This window comes from Salvelinus alpinus, chromosome 16 (genome assembly GCF_045679555.1).
Source record: "Salvelinus alpinus chromosome 16, SLU_Salpinus.1, whole genome shotgun sequence".
Classification (NCBI taxonomy): Eukaryota; Metazoa; Chordata; class Actinopteri; order Salmoniformes; family Salmonidae; genus Salvelinus; species Salvelinus alpinus.
This window is the reverse complement of record NC_092101.1, coordinates 30,152,455-30,169,568: the sequence shown is the minus strand read 5'-3', so window position 1 is coordinate 30,169,568 and position 17,114 is coordinate 30,152,455. Positions and strand designations below refer to the sequence as shown.

The window sequence follows — 17,114 nt, the reverse complement described above, 5'->3', positions numbered from 1 at the left end:
TGCCTTTAAACAGCTTGGAAAATTCCAGAAAATTATGTAATGGCTTTAGAAGCGTCTGATTGGCTAATTGACATAATTTGAGTCAATTGGAGGTGTACCTGTGGATGTATTTCAAGGCCTACCTTTAAACTCAGTGCCTCTTTGCTTGACATCATGGGAAAATCAAAATAAATCAGCCAAGACCTCAAAAATGAAATTGTAGACCTCCACAAGTCTGGTTCATCCTTGGGAGCAATTTCCAAACACCTGAAGGTACCACGTTCATCTGTACAAACAATAGTATGCAAGTATAGACACCATGGGACCACGCAGCCGTCGTACCACTCAGGAAGGAGACGCGTTCTGTCTCCTAGAGATGAACGTACTTTGGTGCAAACAGTGCAAATCACTCCCAGAACAGAGCAAAGGACCTTGTGAAGATGCTGGAGGAAACGGGTACAAAAGTATCTATATCCACAGTAAAACGAGTCCTATATTGACATAAGCCGAAAGGCTGCTCAGCAAAGAAGAAGCCACTGCTCCAAAACCGCCATAGAAATGCCAGACTACGGTTTGCAACTGCACATGGGGACAAAGATTGTACTTTTTGGAGAAATGTCCTCTGGTCTGATGAAACAAAAATAGAACTCTTTGGCCATAATGACCATCGTTATGTTTGGAGGAAAAAGGGGGAAGCTTGCAAGCCGAAGAACACCATCCCAACCGTGAAGCACGGGTGTGGCAGCATCATGTTGTGGGGGTGCTTTGCTGCAGGAGGGACTGGTGCACTTCACAAAATAGATGGCATCATGAGGTAGGGGAAATTATGTGGATGTATTGAAGCAACATCTCAAGACATCAGTCAGGAAGTTAAAGCTTGGTCGCAAATGGTTCTTCCAAATGGACAAGCATACTTCCAAAGTTGTGGCAAAATGGCTTAAGGACAACAAAGTCAAGGTATTGGAGTGGCCATCACAAAGCCCTGACCTCAATCCTATAGAAAATATGTAAGCAGAACTGAAAAAGCGTGTGAGAGCAAGGAGGCCTACAAACCTGACTCAGTTACACCAGCTCTGTCAGGAGGAATGGGCCAAAATTCACCCAACTTATTGTGGGAAGCTTGTGGAAGGCTACCCGAAACGTTTGACCCAAGTTAAACAATTTAAAGGCAATGCTACCCAATACTAATTGAGTGTATGTAAACTTCTGACCCACTGGGAATGTGATGAAAGAAATAAAAGCTTAAATAAATATTTCTCTCTACTATTATTCTGACATTTCACATTCTTAAAATAAAGAGGTGATCCTAACTGACCTAAAACGGAATTGTTACTATGATTAAATGTCAGGAATTGTGAAAAACTGAGTTTAAATGTATTTGGCTAAGGTGTATGTAAACTTCCGACTTCAACTGTATGTGCCACTTCCTGTTTTGCATTTTAAACACTTTGGGGTTCTTTGAGGGTCAAACGTATTAAGAATGTATGGGGTTCTATGTTGTCTGTGTAAAATGTTGTACTGGAACTCTTTGAGCCTGTAACAGCAGAATGTGGTGTTGCATGAGTAGATACATGCTGCCCATTCCTCCTTGTCAAGGTCCCTCCAAGATTCTTTCTACATTATCTATATTGTGTTTATCCCAAGTATGAATTGACTCAAATGTAGTAGATAAAACCCTTTGAGTCTGTGAATTGGGGAAACATTTATCAGCTGGACCGCTCATTGACGCATCTGGAGGTAATGTCTCTCTAAATAAAGAGTTCAACTTGCAAGAAACAATAAAAGTAATTTTTGCGGGATACCAAATGTAGCTTAGATTTGTGTAAAAGACATAAAGAACATTGTTTGAGTATAGGTCATGAATAAATCTGATCTCTCTGCTGTGCCATGAGTTGAAGGTACTGTTGTTAAAGCCTGAAAGCTCTAATTACTTGTCAATGATGAGCATATACACTACATGGCCAAGAGTATATGGACACCTGCTCATCGAATATCTCATTCCAAAATCATGGGCATTGGTCCCTCCTTTGCTGCGACAACAGCCTCCACTCTTCTGGGAAGGCTTTCCACTAGATGTTGTAACATTGCTTCCAGCCACAAGGACATTATTGATGTTGGGCGATTAGGCCTGGCTCGCAGTCGGCGTTCCAATTAATCCCAAAGGTGTTCAATGGGGTTGAGGTTTAGTTGTTGTGCTGACGTTGCTTCCAGAGGCAGTTTGGAACTTGGTAGTGAGTGTTACAACCGAGGACAGACGATTTTTAGCACTCTGCGGTCCCATTCTGTGAGCTTGTGTGGCCTACCACTACGCGGGCTGAGCCATTGTTGCTCCTAGACATTTCCACTTCACAATAACAGCACTTACAGTTGACCAGGGCAGAAATTTGACGAACTGACTTTTTAGAAAGGTGGCATCCTATGACGGTGCCACGTTATAAGTCACTGAGCTCTTCAGTAAGGCCATTCTACTGCCATTGCTTGTCCTATGGAGATTGCATGGCTGTGTGCTCGATTTTATTCACCTGTCAGCAATGGTAGTGGCTGAAATAGCCGAATCCACTAATTTGAAGGGGTGTCCATATACTTTTGTATATGTAGTATATTTGGTAAAAATCACAACATGGGGAACAAAATTAATGCTAGCACTTAAAGGGGCTGTAGCCTTTTCAATTTTCAATTACAGCATTATTTAATCTGAAGTTATTCTTCTGCTATTTATTATGTTACCAATAATATTTACATGTTAATATTATGTTCTGATTGCAATGATTATGTCTCCTCTTAATAAAAAGCAATCTATTAGCTGTCCGATAGCACATTCTGGTGGAATGACTTGTCCTGCACTTTGTTAAAACCCAGTGTGCATTGAGTGAATATTGGCAAAATATTTTGTTTCCTTTCTAAACATAGCAATGTGAATGCAAAGAGGACTCGGACCACAAAATAGGTGAAGTGAATTGGCAAAAGAGTTGAGTCCTCATTCAAAGGCAAGGGCAGTGTGAATACAAGGAAAACTAAGTTCTTTAGCTTTTTTACCTCATAGTTCACTTTAAAGAGGACAGTATGTGAGAACACCCTTAATCAACATGATGCAGTTCATTCATTTAAACAAGTTAAAGAATGATCACAATGATAAGCTTTTGAATAAGTACAAACATTATGTGAACCCATTGTTGGGGGGCATGTGTAATCTGGAGGCGACTGTGTTGACCACTAGACCAACCTCCAGTAAAACATTCATTTCTGACATCAAATTAACTACATGCCCCTTTACCATATGGTCCTTGTACCATTCTCTCTTTTCAGACAATGACAAAGCTTGTATTGTGTTTCTGGTCATTCTCATAAGCTTCACATCTCTGGTTTTACTCTTTGCTCTGTATAAATGTACTCCAAAAATAAGTGTTTCTACCTCAACACTTACTAAAGTCACTTTCACATCATGTAAAGAGCCAAATACCTTCCCCAACTCTGGTATATTTTATTATTCTGAATTATGAGGCTATAGTCTCTTTCAAATCCTGCTACTGCAGTAATGTTTTATTGGGTATTTGGATTTAGGTCTTCAAAAGATCTTGAACTTAACATAGGCCTACAATAATTACATTGTTAGTAATTTGTCAATTAGTTGGTGATTATGCTAACGCTAGTGTCTGTTGCTAATGAAGACAGCAATTTTGAACCATTGTATATGTTATGTTGCCAGCCAACCCTTTGCATAACAAACCACTGTTAAACTGTATAGTACATCATGCTTGAAAGCTAAATAGGAGACAACTACAGTATCTGAAACTGTTTATCCATCTAATCTGGATCCCAATATCTATCTCTTATTTATCTCAGAATACATGCCTGTTTGCTCACCGCAGGTTGTTTGTGTGTTTTGCTTATTGTTGCTCTCTGATTAACTGTAGACTTGAAATGCAGGCTGATTTTAGTTGATAACCAAATGTAACTGTGATTCAAAGACACCCCAAAATACTTAAAAGTCCAACCTCTCTTAAAGTTGAAATGTCAAGGCAATTTTTTTTTCTCCACAATGATTCCTCTCTTCACAACTATAAAGTACCTGTACTCTCTCTAAGGATCCAGGATGCTAAGTCTGACCCTGCATATCCCAGTACTATTGTAGAGCAGTGGAGGCTGCTGAGGGTAGGACGGTTCATAATAATGGTTGGAAATCAAATTTAAAAGAAATTGTCACATGCGCCGAATACAACACGTAGACCTTACCATGAAATACTTACTTACAAGCCCTTAACCAACAATGCAGTTCAAGAAATGATTTACTAAATAAACTAAAGTAACAAATAAAAAGTAACACAATAAAATTACATAACAATAATGAGGCTATGTACAGGGGGTACCGAGTCAATGTGCGGGGGTACAGGTTAGTCGAGGTAGTTTGTACATACAAGTTGAGGTAGTTTGTACATGCAAGTTGAGGTAAAGTGACTATGCATAGATAATAAACAGCGAGTATCAGCAGTGTCAATGTAAATAGTCCGGGTGGCCATTTGATTAATTGTTCAGCAGTCTTATAGCTTGAGAATAGAAGCTGTTACGGAGCCTTTTGGACCAAGACTTGGCACTCCGGGTACCGCTTGCTGTGCGGTAGCAGAGTGAATGGTCTATGACTTGGGTGACTGGTGTCTTTGACAATTTTTGGGCCTTCCTCTGACACCTCCTAGTATATAGGTCCTAGATGGCAGGAAGATTGTCCCCAGTGATATATTGGGCCGTTCACACTACCCTCTGTAGCGCCTTACGGTCGGATGCCGAGCAGTTGCCATACCGGGCGGTGATGCAACCGGGCAGGATGCTCTCGATGGTGCATCTGTAGAACTTTTTGAGGATCTGAGGACCCATGCCAAATCTTTTCAGTCTCCTGAGGGGGAAAAGGTGTTGTCGTGCCTTCTTCACGACTGTCTTGGTGTGTTTGTACCATGATAGTTTGTTGGTGATGTGGACACCAAGGAACTTGAAACTCTCGACACGCTCCACTACAACTCTGTCGATGTTCCTGTAGTCCATGATAATCTCCTTTGTCTTGCTCACATTGAGGAAGAGGTTGTTGTCTTGGCACCACACTGCCAGGTCTCCGACCTCCTCCCTATAGGCTGTCTCATCGTTGTTGGTGACTACCACTGTCGTGTGTCGTCAGCAAACTTAATGATGGTGTTGGAGTCGTGCTTGGCCACGCAGTCGTCGGTAAACAGGGAGTACAGGAGGGGAATGGCATCCAACCCGGAAGCCAGCCGCACCAATGTGTCGGAGGAAACACCGTACACCTAGCGACCTGGTCAGCGTGCACTGCGCCCGGCCCGCCACAGGAGTCGCTAGTGCGCGATGAGACAAGGATATCCTTACCGGCCAAACCCTCCCTAACCCGGACGACGCTAGGCCAATTGTGCGTCGCCCCATGGACCTCCCGGTCGCGGCCGGTTACGACAGAGCCTGGGCTCGAACCCAGGCTCTGGTGGCACATCTAGCACTGCGATGCAGTGCCTTAGACCACTGCGTCACCCGGGAGGCCTCCCTCACTAACTTTAATCACCAGATGTCAGAGCAGCTCACAGATCGGTGCACCTGTACATAGCCCATCTGTAAATAGCAGCTCACAGATCGCTGCACCTGAAAATAGCCCATCTGTAAATAGCAGCTCACAGATCGCTGCACCTGTACATAGCCCATCTGTAAATAACCCATCCAATTACCTCATCCCCATACTGTTATTTATTTTGCTCCTTTGCACCCCAGTATCTCTACTTGCACATTTATATTCTGCACATCTATCACTCCAGTGTATAATTGCTAAATTGTAATTATTTAGCCACTATGGCCTATTTATTGCCTTAACTCCCATATCTTACCTCATTTGTGTAAGAAATTGTAATGGATACTGGTAACTTGTTTTAACAACTTCTCAACACAAGCTATACTTGGCACAACATGCACCCATCCCCCACTATACCCCCACACTTTGTACCCTTATAAATAACCACAGACCCACACACACTCCCCTCCCCCATGAATAGGCCCCTGCTAAAACAAACGCACATGCATTCTGCTCAAGGATGAGACTTTAAGACAAAGAACTGTGTGAAGAGCCAATGGAACGTCGACATCAGGCCCGGACAGGACTACCCACGACCCAGATCGACCAGTCAGAAGGCCAGACTACCAGATTCAACCTACGTCATTTACTGCATATATAATCTGTACAATATGTTTAGAGCCCTCTTTTCCGACGATTCCATACGAGTCAGACAGAAGGGGCCGTGCTGCACGATTTGCCAGATATCTTTACATTGAATAAACTGTCTTACTAAATACTGATCCACCCTGTCCAGCGTATTGACTTGGTCTCATTTCTCTAGTAACGAATCATCAACATTTGCAAACACTGTATATACTTTTTTCTATTGTGTTATTGACAGAATGTTTGTTTATTCCATGTGTAACTCTGTGTTGTTGTTTGTGTCACACTGCTTTGCTTTATCTTGGCCAGGTCGCAGTTGTAAATGAGAACTTGTTCTCAACTAGCCTACCTGGTTAAATAAAGGTGAAATTAAAAAAAAGAGCAGCTTAAAGTCACTGTAAACTGGGGGAATTGTAACAGGACAGTTATATTGTATTGGACTTAGCGATTGTACTGGTAATATAATACAATATAACTGTTTGTTAATAAGAATAAAAGTCATTAAATTCTGAGATGAAAACCTTCAGCGCTCGTTTCAAAGACTCAGATAAGACCCTTTGCTGGACTGAAGTGCACTTTCAATCAGGACTTTAAAGTTACATTCCCAGTCACATGTCTTTGTTTAGTTCCTAAAAAAAATGTAAACATTACTTTTCCCATCATACACCACGCTGTGAGCGAACAAGTCATCAATGCGCCTGCTCAGAGCACAGTTGATGTGGGTGAAATATGGCTACAGTGCTACTTCAAGCGTTGGAGCGCGCTGAGATAGCGAAGCTACCAAAAGCTGTTCAAAATAAACTAGAAAAGTTATTTTCTGATCTGCAATATGAAATAGATTACCTCAAGTCACACCAGGAGCAATTTAGAGTCGATAGCGGTAAGTTATATCCGAATAAGTCATTGTAATGATGTGTACAACTCCAGCTCGCTAGCTAACGTTATCTAGGCTACGTAGCTAGCTAAAGACAGAATCACAGATAAATCTGTCTCATTGTTCTTTCACCGGATGTATACATTTGAAGCATCCGCTTGGCGTTTCCACTCACTACCAAATATGATAGTGAGAGGAAGCCCTGTTGCCTGCAGTGGAGAAGATGGAACGGGATGGATTTTGGCTGACATTGTGCTAATTTTCTCATTGATTAAACATTTGATCTCCATACAATGTTCTGTTCCCAAAACTAGAATATGTTACGAACAGAGTGGACTAAGTTTTGTAGACTTTTCTCTTTGCCAAAGTGTTATTATTAAATTGTGTTTAGTAAGAGTGAAGTTATTGCGCACTTGCACTATAGAGTAGGCGTTCCCTAACGGAAATATGCGCACGCGCCAATAGGATCTCGCTAGCTCGTGCTTGGCTCCGCCCACCTCCAGGCTTGTTCCCACCATGACACATTTGTTCCCATTTGAAACGACGGGCAGTGGTATATCTTGGTTTAGTTATAAAAATATATATTTGGTATCACAGATAGAGCAATGAGGTTTAGTTAAACAAATATTTGACAGTGTACGTTCGTTAGCGCAGAACGTGGATGGCCTTTGCCGGCTGCATCGACAACTGTTTATCTCACAAGGCATAGTGATATGATGGATTAAATAATCATTAGCTAGCCAACATTGTTAATCAGCCATGTCTAAATTGTTTAGCTAGCTAGCTAGCTTACTGGCTGACGTTGGCAACGTGGTGGATGACTAGTTCGTTTGTTGAGAAGTTCTCTATACTCCCAGATAACTTTATTAAACTACTTTGATTTATCATTTCGCCTTCGAGACAAGAGTAGCAAAGTTAACATGTGTTGTCACTCTTGTAGAACAACAGTTCTTTGAGAAAGTGCAACGTCTTGAACAGAGTCAGGAACAGTTTGTGACCCATACTGAACAGCACCACAAACTCCGAGAGGAGTTCACCAAGATCGGTAAGTGGAACTAGCTTCTTGATCCACTCAAAGGCTCTTTAATTACCACTGCAGTACATGTACAGTATGTAAACCCCAGTATGTGATTCTTTGCAATTTACTGACCATTTCCCAAGTTTGACCTTTGGTCAAGTACATCCCATCATTGGGGATGATGATCCACCATTTTATGAAATTGAATTTTTTTCTATAGATGAAGAACTCAAGAGTGTACTAGAAAAGAATAAAGAGTATGAAATCAACCAAGAGAAGTTGACATCTGAACAGGTGAGAGCCTCATGGTCTTGTCACCTCTTTAATGCTTTGTGTAGGGCTAGGCAATATATAACATTAATTCAATTTATTCAAATTCGTTTTGCACGATATTCCATATACTTCTATCACATGAATGAACTTGTATTTTTTGTTTTTATAAGTGTTTATCTACACATATTCTTATGTATTTTTGGTCAAGTCTCCTAAGCTCCTTCTGTGCTGTGTGCACCTTCCATTTACACCAGAGATCTGAATGTAATGACGAGATGCGCATGCCTCCGCCCTAACAATGGGAGTCGTTGTTAAGGCGGCAAGCTTATATCCATAGAATAACATTGGGCTTATTTTGGTGAGAGTGAAACCTCTGTTAGTCTCTTCCTCACTGTTTGCACACACCCTGACCAAGACCCTGCCACTCACAACAACAAAGATAAGAGATAACTTCTTCCTCTTTGACAAGCAGTTTCAACTTGCTATGTCTGGTTTGGTACAACAGAATTAGTCATTGACACCAAAAATCATTGAGACATTATTTTACTGTAATAGAGAATTTAAGCTTTCTAATGACACCCTTTGGAAATTAATGTTATTCTTCTGTCACGCCTTGGAATTGCGGCATTTCAACCAAAGACGACTAGCTGTCTAGTCTGTTTTTCTAAATGTGAAATAAGCATAAAACATAATTGTATAAGGAATTGGCAACTCGTTCTCACTCTGAGAAATAAGGTAGGCCACTTGATTTCATTATCTAGACAAAGTGGACAGGCTAACATGCTGTTCAAACAGTTAGAGACGGACAGAAGGGTGTATTCATAACAATTAAACTTTTCTGCCTTGTTAGCTAGCAAATCGATCCAAGTTGGTTAAACTTGAACTATAAAGATTAGCTGGCTACTCACTTGCACGTGGTCTTGTGCTTAAGGGATTGTTTATGAGACCTGTGTTCATTTTCTATGTTTGCTACAAGAAGTTAGTCAAAATTAGTGAATGTGTATTATTCATGGTTCTGGTTACATTTGCAACAAAGGGTATTTGCGTAGACAGCCTTGAAAGCAAGAAGAGTGATTATTGCAAAGAAAAGGCAGGTTGGACTATTTTCATAAAATAAATCAAAATCAAATTAATGTTGTCACATACACATGGTTAGCAGATGTTAATGCGAGTGTAGCGAAATGCTTGTGCTTCAGTTCTGACAATGCAGTAATAACCAACGAGTAATCTAACCTAACAATTCCACAACTACTACCATATACACACAAGTGTAAAGGGATAAAGAATATGTACATAAAGATATATGAATGAGTGATGGTACAGAACGGCATAGGCAAGATGCAGTAGATGGTATAGAGTACAGTATATACATATGAGATGAGTAATGTAGGGTATATAAACATAAAGTGGCATAGTTTAAAGTGGCTAGTGATACATGTATTACATAAAGATGGCAAGATGCAGTAGATGATATAGAGTACAGTATATACATATACATATGAGATGAGTAATGTAGGGTATGTAAACATTATATTAAGTGGCATTGTTTAAAGTGGCTAGTGATATATTTTTTACATACATTTCCATCAATTCCCATTATTAAAGTGGCTGGAGTTGAGTCAGTATGTTGGCAGCGGCCACTAAATGTTAGTGGTGGCTGTTTAACAGTCTGATGGCCTTGAGATAGAAGCTGTTTTTCAGTCTCTCGGTCCCTGCTTTGATGCACCTGTACTGACCTCGCCTTCTGGATGATAGCGGGGTGAACAGGCAGTGGCTCGGGTGGTTGTTGTCCTTGATGATCTTTATGGCCTTCCTGTGACATCGGGTGGTGTAGGTGTCCTGGAGGGCAGGTAGTTTGCCCCCGGTGATGCGTTGTGCAGACCTCACTACCCTCTGGAGAGCCTTACGGTTGTGGGCGGAGCAGTTGTCGTACCAGGCGGTGATACAGCCCGACAGGATGCTCTCAATTGTGCATCTGTAGAAGTTTGTGAGTGATTTTGGTGACAAGTGATTTTCTTCAGCCTCCTGAGGTTGAAGAGGCGCTGCTGCGCCTTCTTCACAACGCTGTCTGTGTGGGTGGACCAATTCAGTTTGTCCGTGATGTGTACACTGAGGAACTTAAAACTTACTACCCTCTCCACTACTGTCCCGTCGATGTGGATAGGGGGGTGCTCCCTCTGCTGTTTCCTGAAGTCCACAATCATCTCCTTTGTTTTGTTGACGTTGAGTGTGAGGTTCTTTTCCTGACACCACACTCCGAGGGCCCTCACCTCCTCCCTGTAGGCCGTCTCGTCGTTGTTGGTAATCAAGCCTACCACTGTAGTGTCGTCCGCTAACTTGATGATTGAGTTGGAGGCGTGCATGGCCACGCAGTCGTGGGTGAACAGGGAGTACAGGAGAGGGCTCAGAACGCACCCTTGTGGGGCCCCAGTGTTGAGGATCAGCGGGGTGGAGATGTTGTTACCTACCCTCACCACCTGGGGGCGGCCTGTCAGGAAGTCCAGTACCCAGTTGCACAGGGCGGGGTCGAGACCCAGGGTCTCGAGCTTGATGACGAGTTTGGAGGGTACTATGGTGTTAAATGCTGAGCTGTAGTCGATGAACAGCATTCTCACATAGGTATTCCTCTTGTCCAGGTGGGTTAGGGCAGTGTGGTTGCGATTGCGTCATCTGTGGACCTATTGGGTCGGTAAGCAAATTGGAGTGGGTCTAGGGTGTCAGGTAGGGTGGAGGTGATATGGTCCTTGACTAGTCTCTCAAAGCACTTCATGATGACGGAAGTGAGTGCTACGGGGAGGTAGTCGTTTAGCTCAGTTACCGTAGCTTTCTTGGGAACAGAAACAATGGTGGCCCTCTTGAAGCATGTGGGAACAGCATACTGGGATAAGGATTGATTGAATATATCCGTAAACACACCAGCCAGCTGGTCTGCGCATGCTCTGAGGATGCGGCTGGGAATGCCGTCTGGGCCTGCAGCCTTGCGAGGGTTAACACGTTTAAATGTTTTACTCACCTCGGCTGCAGTGAAGGAGAGCCCGCAGGTCTTGGTAGCGGGCCGTGTCAGTGGCACTGTATTGTCCTCAAAGCGAGCAAAAAAGTTATTTAGTCTGTCTGGGAGCAAGACATCCTGGTCCGCGACTGGGCTGGTTTTCTTTTTGTAATCCGTGATTGACTGTAGACCCTGCCACATACTTCTTGTGTCTGAGCTGTTGAATTGCGACTCTACTTTGTCTCTATACTGGCACTTAGCTTGTTTGATTGCCTTGCGGAGGGAATAGCTACACTGTTTGTATTCGGTCATGTTTCCGGTCACCTTGCCCTGGTTTAAAAGCAGTGGTTCGCGCTTTCAGTTTTGCGCGAATGCTGCCATCAATCCACGGTTTCTGGTTTGGGAATGTTTTAATCTTTGCTGTGGGTATTACGTCGCTGATGCACTTTCTAATGAACTCGCTCACCGAATCAGCGTATTCGTCAATGTTGTTGTTGGACGCAATGCGGAACATATCCCAATCCACGTGATCGAAGCAGTCTTGAAGCGTGGAATCAGGTTGGTCGGACCAGCGTTGAACAGACCTGAGCGCGAGAAATAACACGTAAAAAAACAAAATACTGCATAGTTTCCTAGGAACGCGAAGCGAGGCGGCCATCTCTGTCGGCGTCGGAAGTTAATTCCAATAATTACATTATTAGTCGGTCTTGTGGTTGTGGAAGGCATATATGGGGCGGCAGGTAGCCTAGTGGTTAGAGCGTTAGACCTGTAACCGAAAGTTTGCAAGAGTGAATCCCCGAGCTGACAAGCTAAAAATCTGTCGTTCTGCCCCTGAACAAGGCAGTTAACCCACTGTTCCTAGGCCGCCATTGAAGATAAGAATTTGTTCTTAACTGACTTGCCTAGTTAAATAAAGGTTAAAAAAATGTATAATTTCAAAAGCCCTGGATTCATTAGATTATTGCTGACTGTTTGAAATACAGTGTTAGACCTTTATTTAGAGAGCTTATTTAGAGAACATTACAACAATTTATAATTTTTAGGCCATAGCAACCAGCCCTAGGTTCGTGTTGACACCTTTTTTGGGCTTGACATTGACTTAAACATCTTTATTCTAGGCCCAGCTCTGTAAAGCCAAAAATGAACTGGAGGCAGAGAAGCGGGAGCTTGTGCGTACATTGGGGAGGAGATCCCAGGAAGTGGACTATCTGAGTGGTATGGATAAATCTATGTGGAGAGATGTAAACACACAGACACACACTTGATCTAATGTCTATTGGATTTATTTTTTAAATTAGAGGACCTGCAGCGCCTCAATGACAAAGTGGCAGAAGTCAATGCCTCAAAGATGGGGCTGCAGCTCAAGTTGGACGAGCTTGAATCCTCAGAGGTCAACATCAAGGTGAGCCTATTTGAACGCTCTGTTGCTCGTGGCCACTTGAATAGGACCCACCTCTCAAGGAAGGTGTTGAAATGATCTAATACATGTATATATCATATGTAATCCATGCTGTTGTGCCGGTTCCCTCAGTACCGTGAGAAGCGTATGGAGCAGGAAAAGGAGCTGTTGCGAGGCCAGGCGGCCTGGCTGAACGCAGAGCTCAAGGCTAAAAGTGAGGAGCTGCTGGCTCTTTCACGCCAGAAGGGCAACCAGATCCTGGAGCTGAAGTGCAGCTTGGAGAACAAAGAGGATGAGGTAAGAACATGACAGTTTAAAATATATATACACTGCTCAAAAATAAAGGGAACACTTAAACAACACAATGTAACTCCAAGTCAATCACACTTCTGTGAAATCAAACTGTCCACTTAGGAAGCAACACTGATTGACAATACATTTCACATGCTGTTGTGCAAATGGAATAGACAAAAGGTGGAAATTATAGGCAATTAGCAAGACACCCCCAATAAAGGAGTGATTCTGCAGGTGGTGACCACAGACCACTTCTCAGTTCCTATGCTTCCTGGCTGATGTTTTGGTTACTTTTGAATGCTGGCGGTGCTCTCTCTCTAGTGGTAGCATGAGACGGAGTCTACAACCCACACAAGTGGCTCAGGTAGTGCAGCTCATCCAGGATGGCACATCAATGCGAGCTGTGGCAAGAAGGTTTGCTGTGTCTGTCAGCGTAGTGTCCAGAGCATGGAGGCGCTACCAGGAGACAGGCCAGTACATCAAGAGACGTGGAGGAGGCCGTAGGAGGGCAACAACCCAGCAGCAGGACCGCTACCTCCGCCTTTGTGCAAGGAGGAGCACTGCCAGAGCCCTGCAAAATGACCTCCAGCAGGCCACAAATGTGCATGTGTCAGCATATGGTCTCACAAGGGCTCTGAGGATCTCATCTCGGTACCTAATGGCAGTCAGGCTACCTCTGGCGAGCACATGGAGGGCTGTGCGGCCCCACAAAGAAATGCCACCCCACACCATGACTGACCCACCGCCAAACCGGTCATGCTGGAGGATGTTGCAGGCAGCAGAACGTTCTCCACGGTGTCTCCAGACTCTGTCACGTCTGTCACATGTGCTCATGTGCTCAGTGTGAACCTGCTTTCATCTGTGAAGAGCACAGTGCGCCAGTGGCGAATTTGCCAATCTTGGCGTTCTCTGGCAAATGCCAAACGTCCTGCACGGTGTTGGGCTGTAAGCACAACCCCCACCTGTGGACGTCGGGCCCTCATTACCACCCTCATGGAGTCTGTTTCTGGCCGTTTGAGCAGACACATGCACATTTGTGGCCTGCTGGAGGTCATTTTGCAGGGCTCTGGCAGTGCTCCTCCTTGCACAAAGGCGGAGGTAGCGGTCCTGCTGCTGGGTTGTTGCCCTCCTACGGCCTCCTCCACGTCTCCTGATGTACTGGCCTGTCTCCTGGTAGCGCCTCCATGCTCTGGACACTACGCTGACAGACACAGCAAACCTTCTTGCCACAGCTCGCATTGATGTGCCATCCTGGATGAGCTGCACTACCTGAGCCACTTGTGTGGGTTGTAGACTCCGTCTCATGCTACCACTAGAGTGAGAGCACCGCCAGCATTCAAAAGTAACCAAAACATCAGCCAGGAAGCATAGGAACTGAGAAGTGGTCTGTGGTCACCACCTGCAGAATCACTCCTTTATTAGGGGTGTCTTGCTAATTGCCTATAATTTCCACCTTTTGTCTATTCCATTTGCACAACAGCATGTAAAATTTATTGTCAATCAGTGTTGCTTCCTAAGTGGACAGTTTGATTTCACAGAAGTGTGATTGACTTGGAGTTACATTGTGTTGTTTAAGTGTTCCCTTTATTTTTTTGAGCAGTGTATATATATTTTTTTTTATAGCTGTACATTCTGGGTATCATTATTTATCTATTGAGTATGGAGTCATTCACATATCAAAAACAAACTATTACCTGACTGGCTTCTCCCCCAGTACTCTGTCAACATTATAGTTGTCTGTTGTTTTTTTTGTAGTTGAACAGAGTCCAGGACCAAGTGACCAGTTTGAAGACTTCAAATGAAAGCCTTCAGAAGCAGGCTGAAGACATAATCAACAAACTGAAAGAGGATAAGGAGCAGCAGGCTAGCATGGAGGAGAAGTTTAGAAACGAGCTGAATGCCAACATAAAGCTCTCCAACTTGTATAAGGTATGTAGAACAAGTCTTGGATTTGTTTTGGATTCCAATGGATAGTCCATAGCTCCCTAATAATGGCGGTCGTCATTGCTACCTTGATGTTTGTTTTGTAAGTAAACTTTTGGGGAACATTTTAGTTAACGGGTGCATGCAACATTTTTGTGGTGGATGATGTGAAGCATTGAATAAGTAAGTGCATTGTTCCTTTCCCAACACTGGCCAACAACCCTTTACCTTGTCTTCCCAGGGAGCTGCTGCAGACTCTGAGTCCAAGAGTGAGGAATTGAGTGGGGCTGTAGAGGAGCTGCACAAGCTGTTGAAAGATGCTGGAGAGGGTGAGAGAGAGACCACAGACACCATCTCAATGCAAAACCTTCAGACATGGGCACTTGGTTTGCTTGTCACAAGTAGGCTACCATTATCCTCTCCTTTCCTCTCTACAGCGAACAAGGCCCTGGAGGTGAGGTTGCAGGAGATGGATGACTGTCGGGACAAGGAGGCTGCTGAGCTGAAGGAGAGGATCATCAGTTTGGAAAAAGAACTGGAGAATGCCAACGAACTGCTGTCCGACACCAAGCTCAGAGGTCAGGCCTTAGACACAATATTTTGCCTGATTCTACTGAACAGTTGACTGGGCGTTGAAATTGTTTTATTTTGGACGATGTCTCTCAGAATTAACCCCTTTACCAGCAAGTTTGATGTTATTTGAATGAGCATTCGATGGCTAATATAAACTGTCCACTGACTGATTTGTGTTAGGTTGATGTGGCTTCTTTGGTCACGCTCTGGAGACCTCAGTTTGAAATGGAGGATGAACTTTGACCCTGTGCATGGTTGTGTGTGTGTCCAGGCTCTGCCGGTGCAGCCTCAGTGCTGTCAGAGGAAACGATTACCACCATGTCCCCGACCGCAGTCGCCGTGGCCAAGATAGTCAAACCTGGCATGAAGCTGACTGAGGTAACGCCACAGTTGCACTGCTTTGGTGACAGAGGACTCTTCTATGTCACACATTTACACATTTTCATGTCACATATTTACTTAACATTTACAGAATTAATCTGCAGAGATTTACTTTGCAAAGAAAACGGTTATATTAAAACACGTTACGCTCATAGTACCAATGTTTGAGGGTGGGACTGTATAACTGTTTGAGCGACCTCTTCTCTCCAGTTGTACACAGCGTATGTGGAGACCCAGGAGGCACTGCAGCTGGAGCGTGTGGAGAAGAAGCGGGTGAATAAGTACTTGGATGACATAGTGCAGGAGGTGGAGGCTAAGGGTCCCATCCTCAAACGCCAGAGGGATGAGCATGAGCGCATGCAGAAATCTGTGGCCAGCCTTTCATCCAAGCTGGAACAGGCAGTTAAGGTGTGTGGGTTTTAGTTTGTGCATTTTATTATTGCCATACAGAGGACCAAGATGTTAGTTCATGTTTTAAGTATCCCTATATTTCTGTTATTACGGGGCTATCACTCAGTCAAGAGTGCGCATGCGCAGGAAGTCTTGTCGTTGTTGGACCTAGCCTTGAGTGTAATGGCTACCTTGTAGTGTGTTCATATAGTAGAGTAAACTTTGTTAAACTGGAACCTTGTCGTTGTGTCATTTCGAGTTAACATTGGTAGCAGAGGATGGTTTCTAACTACAATGTGCCACCTCGCTTCGATGAGAAGAGGTCGTACGAAAGTTGGAAAAATTAACTGGGAATCTGGACACGCGTTACTAATCTGGACGCGAAAAAGCAAGCACTTGCGGTGGTATTATCGCTCGAGGGAAGAGCGAGAGATACAGCACTGGAAATATCCGTTGAGGATTTGAACAAGGATGACGGTATGGGAACTTTGATCACAGCACTGGATTCTGTATTTCTTAAAGAAGAGAAAGACCGTGCCTACGAGGCATATTCAAACTTTGACAGTGTTACGAGAGATATTTCGGTTGCAATGACGGACTACATCATTGATTTCGAACAGAGGTACAATAGAATGCGCAAGTACGACATGGTTCTCCCAGATGCAGTGTTAGCGTTCAAGTTGCTAGACACTGCCTGTCTAGATGGTAGGGAGAAACAGTTGGCTTTGACTGCTTGTACTGTGCTGACTTTTGCATCTATGAAGTCGGCACTAAAAATAATATTTGGTGAAAAGACGTCTGTCGCGCCAATAACAGATG

General features: G+C 43.7%; 1 protein-coding gene across 14 annotated transcripts in view; it reads left to right on the top strand.

Annotated features, from left to right (window-relative positions):
- Nucleotides 1-6,865: 6,865 nt before the first annotated feature.
- The window catches only part of LOC139541330 (nucleoprotein TPR-like), a 77,022-nt gene continuing 66,773 nt past the window's right edge, over nt 6,866-17,114 (top strand). For all 14 annotated transcript variants that reach the window (XR_011668331.1, XM_071345862.1, XM_071345872.1 and 11 more), the window contains exons 1-11: nt 6,866-7,061; nt 7,996-8,100; nt 8,294-8,367; nt 12,454-12,550; nt 12,634-12,737; nt 12,867-13,031; nt 14,784-14,957; nt 15,193-15,280; nt 15,389-15,529; nt 15,796-15,902; nt 16,116-16,313. Coding sequence is in view for 13 of the 14 variants with exons in the window: in XM_071345862.1 (XP_071201963.1) it covers nt 6,911-7,061; nt 7,996-8,100; nt 8,294-8,367; nt 12,454-12,550; nt 12,634-12,737; nt 12,867-13,031; nt 14,784-14,957; nt 15,193-15,280; nt 15,389-15,529; nt 15,796-15,902; nt 16,116-16,313 (1,404 nt within the window). In the remaining variant the exon portion in view is untranslated. The remainder of the gene's footprint in view (nt 7,062-7,995; nt 8,101-8,293; nt 8,368-12,453; nt 12,551-12,633; nt 12,738-12,866; nt 13,032-14,783; nt 14,958-15,192; nt 15,281-15,388; nt 15,530-15,795; nt 15,903-16,115; nt 16,314-17,114) is intronic.